Source organism: Pteropus medius, unplaced genomic scaffold (assembly GCF_902729225.1).
Source record: "Pteropus medius unplaced genomic scaffold, Ma_sr-lr_union100, whole genome shotgun sequence".
Taxonomy (NCBI): domain Eukaryota; kingdom Metazoa; phylum Chordata; class Mammalia; order Chiroptera; family Pteropodidae; genus Pteropus; species Pteropus medius.
This window is the reverse complement of record NW_024351543.1, coordinates 14,547,770-14,560,411: the sequence shown is the minus strand read 5'-3', so window position 1 is coordinate 14,560,411 and position 12,642 is coordinate 14,547,770. Positions and strand designations below refer to the sequence as shown.

The 12,642-nt window shown below is 45.8% G+C and overlaps 1 protein-coding gene across 3 annotated transcripts in view; it reads left to right on the top strand.

Annotated features, from left to right (window-relative positions):
* Nucleotides 1-2,676: 2,676 nt before the first annotated feature.
* Nucleotides 2,677-12,642, top strand: part of CMTM7 (CKLF like MARVEL transmembrane domain containing 7) — a 47,472-nt gene continuing 37,506 nt past the window's right edge. Inside the window, exon 1 of one of the 3 annotated variants that reach the window (XM_039843458.1) lies at nucleotides 2,677-2,893. In XM_039843458.1, coding sequence (XP_039699392.1) covers nucleotides 2,732-2,893 — 162 coding nt within the window. In that variant the 5' untranslated portion in view covers nucleotides 2,677-2,731. The remainder of the gene's footprint in view (nucleotides 2,894-12,642) is intronic. The other 2 variants (XM_039843456.1, XM_039843457.1) reach the window with 2 other exon arrangements.

The following is a 12,642-nucleotide window of genomic DNA, read 5'->3' as shown; positions in this document are numbered from 1 at the left end:
AAATGTCTGTATACCACAATTACACAAGCTAAGGAATTCTTTTTGCTTGAGTTTAGTTTCTGTCACTTGCAACCAGAGTGGACTCTCATTTTGTTATTTTTTATTATATCTGACCAGATACATCACCAGATACATCATCATAATCACATTGGTGTAAATGAGCTGTGGTCAGACAGTGACAGTCTAATTCAGGGGTCTCTAACCCCCTGCCGCAGATCAGTATCAGTCCATGGCCTGTTAGGAACCAGGCCGCACAGCAGGAAGTGAGTGGCAGGCAAGCGAGCAAAGCTTCGTCTGTATTTGTAGCTGCCCCCCAGCATCAGCATCACCACCTCAGCTCCACCTCAGATCATTAGGCATTAGATTCTGATAGAAGCACCAATCCCTGGTGCCAAAAAGTTTGGGGACCACTACGAAACCTTGGAACTATCAAGACTAGGAACCTATACCTCCTCAGGGTAGATGGACAGAGAAGAACTAGGAAATTCTTAAATTCTCATATGCTACTTAGAGGTCACACATCTGGCTTGGTCCCTCTTAGAGTATGAAATCTTTAAAGGAGGCTGTGGAGTCCTTTGCCCAAGTCCTTGCTCCCCCAAGGAGGCAGCCCTTCAAGAAGACATCACACCAGTGTAGACATCTCAGGGCACTTGGCATCAGGTCTGATCTGTGGGGCCTTTTCTTGAACACCAGGCCAGCACGTGGCCCTTGTACTCCCAAGCATCTTGCTCAAGCTCTTAAGTGATCATGATACAGTGATTAACATAGAGTGGCCACCACCAGTGATTATTTCCTATCTGGGCAGGTGGCACACTGACCAATAGCAGTCAGAGAAACCAAGCAAAGACTCAACTCTAATGGGCTCAGGAAATAACAGGGCTTTTCAGACTCCAGCATGCATCTGAATCGTGTGGGAGGTGGGGGGATGGCTTGTCAAAATGCAGATTGCTGAGCCTCACCCCCAAAGTTTCTGATTCAGCAGCTCTAAGTGGGGCCCAAGAATTTGCATTTCCCACAAGTTCCAAGGTCCTTCTGGTCTGGGGAGCATACACTGAAAATCACCGATTTAAAAGATTCCTAGAGAATTGGATGAAGGCCCCTAGGAGGAGGAGAAATTATCCAGTGCTTAGTTTTTTCTGCTTCCCTGAAGCCTTCACTTTAACAGACTCCCTGTCATCTCCACTGTGAGTTTTGAAGACTGGGACAAGTACAGGAGTGAAAATGTAAATCTACATGAAAAATGATCTGCAATGCCAACTTCATGCTTGAGGGCACAAAGCTGGAAATGTGACAGAATGTCTTCAGTCTGTTGCATTGTCGCAGCAGCCCTGAGGTGCAATTATCGTTTTTTTTTTTTAAAGAGAAAGAAACGCAGGTACCAGGCACTGTGACTGCTGTCTAAGGAGAAAACAGATATTGGAGGCAATTTTGTTTTTTTGGTCATGAAAATTAACAAATGGACACAAAAGTTGAGAAAATAGTGTAATGTCTCAACTTGGGCAATGATTGGTTCTCAAACCTGAGTGTTCACAGGAATTGCCTGGGCAACATGTCAGAGCAGAAATTACATGAGTATCTCCACATTCTAGAATTATGAAGACTGCCACAGTGATGACAGTCTTTTGATGAGAGGACAGCACTGGCATCCAATAATCTCATAGAAGAAATTTTTTCTTATGTTATCTCCAAATGAAGTTAAAGTTTGGCTACAGGGACACTCTGCTCAAAGGATCACTGATAGCATATCTCATCGTGGGAGCCCTGTTTGGGCCTGTCTTCATTTAAAAAACAACCCAGAAGGAGTGAAACATAATATGTCACTTGAATAACTATTTGACAGCTTCTAATAGAAGTAAAAATATGCTCACCTTGTGACCCAGCAAATCCACTCATTGGTATTTACCCCAAAGAAATGAGCTATGTCCACCAAAAAATGTGGTGGACATTTATGTGGTGAACATTACCAGAATGTTCATCACAGCTGTGTTGGGCACAACAGAATGAAGCTCAAATGCAATGTGCTGAGTGAAAGAAGCCTGACACAAATGAGATTATTCTGTATTATTTCAAATATATCAAGTTCAAGAACAGGCAAACGAATCTGTAGTAGGAAATAACAAACACACAAACAAACACAAAAAAATAGAATATCACGGTTACCTGAGTCTTGGGGAAAAGGGGTTCGGTAAGGGAAGGTAGACTGAGAATGAACACGAGGGAACTTTTTGGGGTATTGACAAGTTCTATTTGTGGATCTGGGTGGTGGTTACAGCGGTGTTGATACAGAAAACTTAACAGAGCTGAACACAGAAGGTCTGGACATTTTAGTGTATTAAGTTATAAAGTTCAATAAAGATGCTCTCAGCACACATCCTCACCCACACACCATCCCAGGAGGCTCAAACCCAGCTGTGAGCCTGGCCTTGCCCATTTCGGAAAGGCCACGGCCCACGGCGTCCGTTTTCCTCCTCCCTGCAGACCAACTTCCGCGCATCTCTGAGGGCAGAGACTGCCGCTACCTTCCCGGAAAGTGGCTGGCCAGCCCCTCTGCGGCCGGGTCCCGCCACTGCTGGACTGGAGCCTCCCGCGCGGGCCGGGGACGCGTGCGCCCCGCCCTCCCGCCGCCCGGGGCCCGCCCCCGGCCCGGCCCGGCCCCGCCCCGCCCCCGCCCCGCCTTATCTGGCCCCTCGGCCGCGGCCCCGGGAGGCGGCCGGCGGGCAGGGGCCGCGCGATGTCGCATGGAGCAGGGCTCGTTCGCACCACGTGCAGCAGCAGCAGCAGCGCCTTCGGACCCGGGGCCGGCGCGGGGCCGCGGGGCGCGAGCCCCTCCGAGGGGCTGCTGGACCCCGTCTACCCCCGCACTCACGGGGCGCTGCTGAAAGTGGCGCAGATGGTAAGAGAGGCCCAGGGCGCAGGGGCCGGGGTCACACGGAGTGGCCCAGTGGGGAAGGGGTCCGGGGAGGGGACGCGTCAAGCGGCCCGAGCATCGCTCCACGGGCGGGCGGGCGAGGGGCGGCGCCGCCGAAGTCACGCAGAAGGAAGGCTCCCTCCCCGAAAATGGGGTGTGCAGCCCCCGCCCTGGGGCTCAGCCCCGCCGCCTGCCCCTTGCTTACGTGAACCCATCTCCAGGGCCCCAAGTTCCTCCAGGCGCCCTCTGCGGGGCCTCTCCCACGTCCTGGTAGAAACCGCGGGCAAAAGTTCCTTTTCGTCCTCCTTCCTCTTCTCCGGGCCGCGCGGCTTCGAACCCGAGCCGCGGCTGGAAGAGTCGCCCAGGCGGCGGCGCCGAGGCAGCGAAACCCGACCTCCGCCCTGGCTGCGGCCTCCTCTGGCCTCGCAGCCCGGCGCGCAGGGCTTGGCTCTTCTGGGCGCACTTTCGCCCCAGGAAGGGGATCAGAAGACCTCCTGTTCCAGGGTCGGGAAAGAGAATCGGGATCCTAGGGCAGCCATCCTGGTCCCCTGCCCGCTTGAGTTTCAAGGGAGGGCCTGGGTCTCAGGCGGCCGTTGGAAGGCAGATGATCAGTGGAGGAGGCTCGTTTTGAGGAGCCCGTACTTATTTGGGGGAGGCAGAATCGCCTGAATGAGGGTCACCTGTGGAGCCAGGCAGGATGAAGGTGACCACACAGCACAGGAGCCTTCCACCAGAGCAGATATGCGGGGCCTGTGCTCGTGTTCCCCGCTTTCCTTCTCCCCTCCATTTTTTTCTTTAAAAAATTTGAATCTTAAAACACCTTTCCCATTAGTTTCATGTTTTGAAACTGGGTTGGACTGTTTGTGACTCTCCACTCATTGTAATGTTTGCAGTAAGAATGGTGGAGGGGGGAGCAGTCCTTTCAAAGAGGGATGTAGAGAAAGGAATGTGGGGATAGGAACAACCTGAGGCCCCTTAGCTGGGGCCTGCTAAGGTGCACCAGCTCAGGGGGCGGGACTGAACGCCGGGTGAGAACTGCCCTTACATTCACAGCTCTGTTACCCTGGCATGTGTGGAGGAGACTCACATTTCCTGCCTGGGCCAAATCTGAAGGAAAGGGGACCAAGTTCCCTTTTCTCTAAGAAAGGTGTCTAGGTAGACCAAATTAGGAAGTAGAGGCATGTTAGCTACTACCAACAACGAAAAAAATTTGTTGAGCAATGGTTGGAGCAAGGCTTTTTTTTTTTTGGTTCAGGCTAAGAGATCTGATCAGCTAAACAGAAGGAACCAGCTTATCTCCCATTCTTAAAAAATGGGTGGGTGAGACAGGCCTCACCTGAGCAATTAAAGACATGCATGAGTTGAGCGATGAGTTTGGTGGGCAAAGATTGAGATCAGAAGCCTTCATCTTAGTCCATGAGTTTGATGAACAAAGGTAATGGGGATGAGAAGGCTCCATGCTGGTCTGAGTTTGGTGTACAAAAACTGGAGAAGAGAAACATCCATTTCATTTTAAGCTCCTCAGTTAGCCTCTCGCCTGTAGCCCTTGTACCAGGTTGCAAATGATATTGATGGGGCCTGTTGTTCCAAAGACAAGAACAAAGACTTGGAGAATTGCTTCTCTGTATGCAAAACTATGACCAGTGGATTTTTACACCTCTTCCTTCTCTAGGAAACCCTCTGTGCCTACAGATTAGTTTGAGGAGATCCTCTGGGAGTGAAGTTGCCCATGCAGAGTGGTCATATTACAATAGAGAGACTGCTTAGGACTGTCTACTTGGGCCTCTTCTCTACCTCCTCCCCATTCTCTTCCTCTTTTCTGGGGCATCTGCTTGGGCATTTGATGTTCACTTTTCTTCTCTGCTGGAAAATGCATAGCCATGTTTTAACATTTGGGAGGGCAGAAGCAGCTAAAATGTTGCCACCCTTTGGGCACTCTGTGGGCCTCTCATTTTGACCATTCAGATGTCTCGATTATATCCTGAACAGGCTCCCTCTTCTGTTTTAGACTTCCTATAAAGTGTTTTTATCATGGTCTGATCAATGGACTTGTCAACATATTACTTTAAGAAATCATTGAAATCTTCCTTTGGAGAACAGCTTCCTTTCTTTGCTTTGGGCCTTTCCTGGGTCCACCAGTACCAGAAAAATGAGAAGGTGAGAAAATAGGAAGAAAGCTTCTAAGTGACACTTGGTACTTGACATGTCATTTCAATGAACCTTTATAATCCTGTGGCCATGATGATTTAGTTTCTTTGGTCTTCCTCATTAGACTAGAGATACAGTCATATTCATTGGCCCTAAGAGACTGGTGACTTTTGTTGCTGTTAATAACTTTTTTTTTGAGCCCTACTCTTGTTCTTGATAATGTGCTAGGAATTACGTACTATATACCATGTATGTGTCATTATAAATGTTTTTAAGAATCCAATAATGTGTTTGACAAATGAGGAAACTGGCAGAAAGGTTGAGCTACTAAAGTCATACAGTTGTCTGCAGCGGAGGTGGGATCCACCCAGGCCTGACTGGTTCGTATCCCCAGAAAACCATAGAGTTAATACTTGTTAATAGATCTAGGGAAATCAAGGCCACAGTGAGATACTACTTCATACCCAACAGAATGGCAGCACTGAAAAAGACATAATAACACGTAGCAAGGATGTGGAAGACGTGAAGAAATCAGAATCCTCATACACCGCCGGTGAGAATATAAAATGATACAGCCAGTCTGGCAGTTCCTCAAACCGGGAAACATACAGAGCTGCCATATGATCCAGCAGTTCCACTCCTAGGTATATACTCAAGAGAAGTGAAAACATATGTCCACATAAAAACTTCTACGTGAAGATTCATAGCAGCATTATTCATAATAGCTAAAAAAGTAGAAACAACCCAGATATCCATACTGATGAATGGATAAATAAAAAGGTATATCCATACAATGGAATATTAGTCAACTGAAAAAGGAATGAAGTACTGACACCTGCTACAACGTGGATGGACCTTGAAAATATTATGCTAAGTGAAAGAAGCCAGATACAAAAGGACACAAAGTATATGATTCCACTTATATGACATGTCCAGAATAGGCAAATTTATAGAGACAGAAAGTGGATTAGTGGTTGTTTAGGGCTGGAGGGTTAGGGAACAATGCAGGGTGGCTGCCAACGGGTAGGGAGTTTGTTTTGGGGATGATGAAAATGTTCCAAAATTGATTGTGGTTGCACACCTCTGTGAATATACTAAAAACCACTGCCATACACTTTACATGTGTGAATTATATCTCAATAAAGCTGTTAAAAATAAATAGATCTAGCGAAGAGTTTGGCATGGGGGAAACTCCGTGAAGTTACTGGGCGTGGGAGGGCCGCAGCTACACTTCCAGAAACTCCTTCCACTGCTAGGGGAAGGCATGTCCACCCAGAACCTCACAAAATCTGAGCTGAAGAGCCGGGTCTCTTGGCATCGCCTGGGTGCCTGAGGGGCCTGACCTTGAAAGAACTGTCCTGAGGTCTAGAGGGATCCAGATGCCCTTGCTTATGGACTCACCAGAACTTCTCATCAGTTTGTTTGTTCAGCAGACACTTTTGAATGCCACATTCATCTCCATTTCTGCAGAAACAGATGGTAGTGACTTAGCCCTTGCTCTCAAGAAGCCTGGGATTCTGCTGAGGAGACAGACAAGTCCCCAAACTGCCTCTTCAGGGACATAAAAGCTCTGGTGATTGCCCACATAAAAGAGGAAGAATGGAGGTGACATTTGAGCCAAATCTTGAGAAACGAGTATGGGTTTGTCGGGTTGAGAGTTACACATTTACCCGCTGAATGCCTTTATTCAGTATGCTTAAGTAAAAGATAAGTGACATGTTGGGGATGGGATGGGTGGAAGGGAAGAGAATATAACAAGACAGGAGGCAATATTTGTGCAATTCTTAACCTTCCTACCGCCAACCCTTAGAGGCTTCATCTCATTTATTGAGCACCCACCATCTTCTTAACTCTGTGTGAGGCGTGTGGAATGTAGCAGTGAACAGGACAGACCCTTTCTGCCTCTGCAGAAAAACAGACTGGGACATTCGCAAAACCATAATATGTAAGGAAAATCGGGATGTAGTTTCACAAGCAGCAAAGATGGAAACCTAAATGCCTTCCAGAAGGTTCATTTATTTATTCAGCAGATATTTGGACACCTACTGCATGCTCAGGCACAGTGGAAAGAAAAGTAAACAAGACAGATCAGTCCCTGTCCTCTTATAGTCTAATAGGGAAAATAACATTAATCAGATGATTATAAATTATAAACTGTGATAAAGGCTATGAAAGAGAGGTACTCAGTAGCATAAAGAATTAACGAGGGGGTCTCACCTGTCTAGGAGGGAAGGAGGGGCTTCTCTGTGGAAGGAATATTTGAAGGAGGAGGGAATGGCATTACTAGAAGAAGGAAGGGCACGCACAATGGCTGAGTCTGGAGGAAGGGGAGTACTGCTGTGGTTGGAGTGGAAAGAACAAGGGTGGAAGCAGCTTGGGCAAGACTGGAGACCTATGCAAGGACCAGACCCCCAAAAGGCCTGCCAGGTCATGCTGAGGGCATGGTCCTTATCCTAAGAATGTCAGAGAAACATCATGCCCATGTCAACCCACCACTGAGTGATGGTTCTCAACCTGCACTGCCCCCTACGGGTCATTTTGGAACTTTGCGTGAACTCTTTTGGTTGTCACAGGGATTAGGATCATATTAGGTAAACATTTTATTCATTTCAGGGTAGTAATGAGGGCATTGCAAACGTTTAATATCCTAAAGAGATATTTTGCCTGAAATAAGATTGAAGGAGCCTAGCCAGGCTGGGTGGAACCTGAGTGAGAGTGTGAGTCTTGGGAGAGTACACTTAGTTTTCTGGCACGAAAGAGAATCCTAAAGACCCTTCAGGCCAGGGCGATTATGGGCTACAGTTTGCAAATTCACAGCCCAGTTCTCAAATGGAATTTGACTGCGGGCGATCTCAGCCTCTAGTCTAGCTGTGAATAGACCTATGAGTGGAGAGTGACGCAGCATAACCCAGAACGGTCCGCCGCTCTGTCCTGTTATAGATCCGTGTAGCAGGGGACGCCAGTTTGGTTCCCAAATGCGATCTGCACACCCATGTCCTGTTCCCTGGAAGCTGGAGAGTTAAGGGCAGCAGAGAACCTCACTGCTAAGATTCTTTGACTCCAGCCCAGTCCTGAGTCAAGAACAAGATACTACTTTTCATCAATGGTCAAATGAATAAAAACGGTAAAAACAAGTGATGGGCTTTATTCCTGATAACAAAAGTAATACCTGTTCATTGTAGAAACTTTGAGACACAAAGAAAATAGACTTCTCCATTCCATCTCCATTAATATTTAAAGTAAAATTTTAAAAGATAATTTTGGGTCATTTCTTTTTCATTATCAATACACCATGAGTATTTTTCCTATGTCTCCTGTTTCATAGTAGACATATATAATTTGGGTGTTGTTTTATTTTCAAAATTAAGATACTATATATATTTTGTAAAATGCTTTTTTTTTTTTTTTTGCTTAATATATGATGAATGTTTTCTTGTGTCACTTCATGTACATCTGCAACTTGGGTTTTCACAGTGTTATTGTTACCAGTCATGGACGTACCATGGTCTGTGTCACCAGCCTCCTCCCCCGTATTGTGGCTCAAGGAACTTCCAGTTCTGCCCATGGACAAATAAGGCTGTGATGAGCTTTCTTGAACAGAAGTTCTAATGTACAAACCCGTACATGCTTCCTCAGAATAAATGGCAATGACCTTTTACAGAGAGAAAAAGGAAGTGCTTCTTGCCCTTCTGAGCAGGATGGCATTAAACAATTGTGTAGACTTTTTAACATCTAGAAATTAATGGGTAGTCCTTTATCATCTAGAAATTTCAAGGAGTCAGATGTGCTAGTAATCATATTTTAAGTTGTAATACTATTTTTGGTGTCTGATGATTTGGAAAAGAAACAATGACATTAATGGGCTAGAAAATTCCATAATGCTTTTAAATGCACTTGTATTTAAGGCATGGCAACAGCATCTGCATACTTTAAAGAATGATCGTATCACATAGGTGCAAGACTTTATTTATTCAGGCTGCAGAACATGTGGATTTCTTAACCACTGGCAAGAATTACCCTCCAGGGTACCCCAAATAACCACTTGCCCCCAGAATGGGAAGCACTGTCCCTAAGAGATGATACTGAGGAAGACACTAGCTGAAGGGTCCACCAGGCTGCAGGGGCCACATGGCTGTGTGCATGGTCTGGTGTGAGTCTGGAGAGTGTGCCACAAGTTTTTTGGCATTGCAGTGGGTCCTAGAGATCCTCCAGAGTCATCCTAGGTCTCACTTGGGGGGACTCCCTGTGTGGGGTCTGTGCGTCTATTTAAATTCTTGTGTCAGGAAAGGCTGCTTCTGTGTTCCCTTCCTCCCAGTCCTCCGTCCCTGGCTCTCAGCGTTGGCGCTTCCTGCTCAGCGCCACTGGACATCCATCTGTTTCCTCCCCCTGCCATCTGCCTCACTGGGCTGGCCCAGGCATGCTGCCCGTGCAGCCTCTCTCTGACCTGCCGCCTGCCACATGCTCGCTTTCTTTGTCACCAGTTTGGCTCAGTGGTTCCCTAGCCCGCTGCTCACTCCCTGGCATTCCTCACGGGGGTCCTTAGCAACTCCTGGCATCAGCAGCCTGGCTCAGAGCCTGGTGCTGGCTGCTGGTTGCTCAGCGGCCTTGGGTCTTTCTGCGGGGAAAAGGAGGATGGGACAGAATCCTATCCCACGCTTCAGGGCAGAAATCATTAACAGAGATGCTTCTCAGCCTCCTGCAGAGAAAGTGTTTCACCTGGTTTGTGTTTAAACAGTAATAGCAGTGACATGGCTCTTCCTTTTCCTGGGACTGCCACACTTTTTCTTTTTTTTTTTTTATTACTTTAGATAGAAGTAATATCTAAGATAGAAGTAATATCTATTTCCTTCTGGAAACAGAATTCCTAAATATATTATGACCTTGTTATATTTTTACTCACTTCTTCATCTTAGGTTTTTTTTTTTATTCCCCTAAGAAGACAGCAGCAATGCTAATACTGTTTACAAAGAAGTCTTTGTTTTAACTTTTCCTCTCAAATGGTAAAAGTAGTACTTAACTAATAATAATAGCATCTATGACTCACTGAGTTAGGTGACAGCCACTGGGCTAAGTGTTTGACATGTGTCACCTCATTTAATCCTCATGATTCATGGGTCCTATCATTATCTGCATTTTACTGAGACACAGAGAGGTCAGTTAACTTGTCCAAAGCCACAAAACCATAAATAGTGAAGCTGGGGTTTGGACCAGACAGTTTGAGTCCAGATCTTGAGCTCATAAAAAGATGGTTTGGGGTCATTTCATTTTCATTATCAATGCACCATGAGTATTTTTCCCAGGTCATTAAACCTTATTTGAAATGTTGTGATAACTGCATACAAGTTCATTAGTTGTACCATAATTTATCCATTTGGCTCCCCATTGGTGGGCAGGCAGTCACAGATCCAATAGGAGGTGCTATGAGATGTGACAGCAAGTAACAGTGGCAGTTTTGCCCAAAGATGAAATCAGCCAGAGTGGGGGTGGGGGGAGCGGGGAACCTCTCCCTGGGGTATTGAACAGAGAGTGTGTACACATATTTTATAAAGCATTTTTGCGTGTTGCCCACACGGCCACTGGGAGGTTTAAGAAGAAACCATTAGTATTACTCTCATTTTTAAGTCATAAGTTTCTCCAGAGAGGATAAATAAGGTTTAAGTGTCTAATCTACTATGTCAGGCGATTTTACATTCAGTTTCCCTTTGTTTAATCCTTCTATTGACTCTATGTGTTTATTTTCCCTTTCTTTTAGTTGAATGGAGGCTGAGAGGTTTTGTAACTTATGCAAGTTTCAAACTAATTCTAAAGCCACCATTTGAATCTCGGCGTGGCTCTGGAAAATGGGGTGCTCCACCGAGATTCTTCTGTTTTGAGGCAATGGAGCTGCGCTTTTGTACCCTTCGCTGGCTGCAGACTCAGGGACCGCTGAGCCAGGCAGCTGCTGCTGTCCAGGGGAAACCATTAGAAGGTTGTCGGTGGGAGGAGTTAGCAGACGGTGCCCCCTGGGGGATGGATGCACTGGCCTGGTTAAAGGGAGCCCTATTGTGCAGGGCACCAATGGAGCCATTGAAATTGCTTCCTGTCTGTCATCCCTGATGAGGCTCTAGCTGGTGCACTCTGGGGACATACAGACCTGAGTGCAGCCTCCTTCCACCTGCAAAACTGGTTTATCAGTATTCTTGCCCAGGCATCCTGTAGATTTATAATGCCAGGCAGCGGCATGACAGACTGTACAGGACTTTTGATGTTACTTTTTACTGTCTACTCAAATGGTCGTGTTATTTTTTCCTTTGTGTGTGTGTGTGTTATTTTTTCAACTCCTATTTGAAGTGAGGAGAGAGAAAACCATGTTAGCATTTACTGAATGAAAAATAAAATCAAGAGGAGGCAGAGTTATTTCTGTAAACTGTCATGGGAAAATTACAAGCAGTGTCATGGTAGGATAAATAGTTTGACTATCTGTTCTAACTCCTTGGGAAGACCTAAGACCATAACCATGGGAAAAGTTTCCTGGAGAACAGGTGTTTGATTTCAGAGATGAAGGCCTCTTTGACACATACTGTTGTGTCATTTCGAAAAGATAAAAGAGGCACCACTGACCCTTGTATTGATAATGTAACATCGATTTTATAAGGGTTTTGCAAGTGTCACCATTATTGAGCAATATGTCCTGCTGCCACTTTGGGCAAAGGAAAAACTCTGCAAGGTAACATGTTCCCCCTGGGCCTGATGGGCATCTGCTTGCTGATAGTAAGTCTACTGTCACAGTTTGTGGTGACATCAGTCCCATACGGATATGATCATCACTTCAACCTATAGTTGTGATTTAGGGATGAAAAATTGCTTTCCAGATATAGTGAGTCAAATGGTCCCTCCCCACCACTCAAATATGTGTGCACGTCATAATCTCAGGCACCTGTGTATGTTACCTTATTTAGAACAGGAGTCTTTCTAGATGTAATTAAGGGTTTTGAAATAATTATCTGGATTATCTGGGCGGGCCCTAAATCTATGACAGGTGATTTTGTAAGTGACATGTAAAGGAGGAGAAGGTGATGGTGATGTGCAGATGTGGCAGAGATTACAGTGATGTGGAAGGAGCAAGGACTGGATTCTCTTTAGTCTCCAGAGAGAGCGCCGGCCTGCTGACGCCTTGACTTTAGCCCAGGGATACCGATTTCAGGCTTCTGGCCTCCATAACTGTGAAAGAATAAATTTCTGTTGTTCTAAGCCACCAAGTTTGTGATAATTTGTTACAGCATTTAGAGGAAACTAATATAACCAGTTAAGGATTTTCCATTGTGGTTAGATTCTAAAAGTCTTCAGCATAGTAGACGATAGACATTTAATTTCTCCTTTTAGAAGTGCTTTGCTCATTTCCAGCAATGAAGTTTCAGAGAGGTGATGCCACCCTCTGCCATTCCGGTTAGCAGTTACATCTCAATTTTTATTTTAGTACATCTTTTTCTTTAATAGCTTATTCAAAGAGAGAAGCAATCCTTGAATTTCTGCTAGGGGGAAAAAAGCAGAAATATAAAGGCAGAACAAACACAAAGAGGACATCAGAGAATCATTCTCAGATGGCA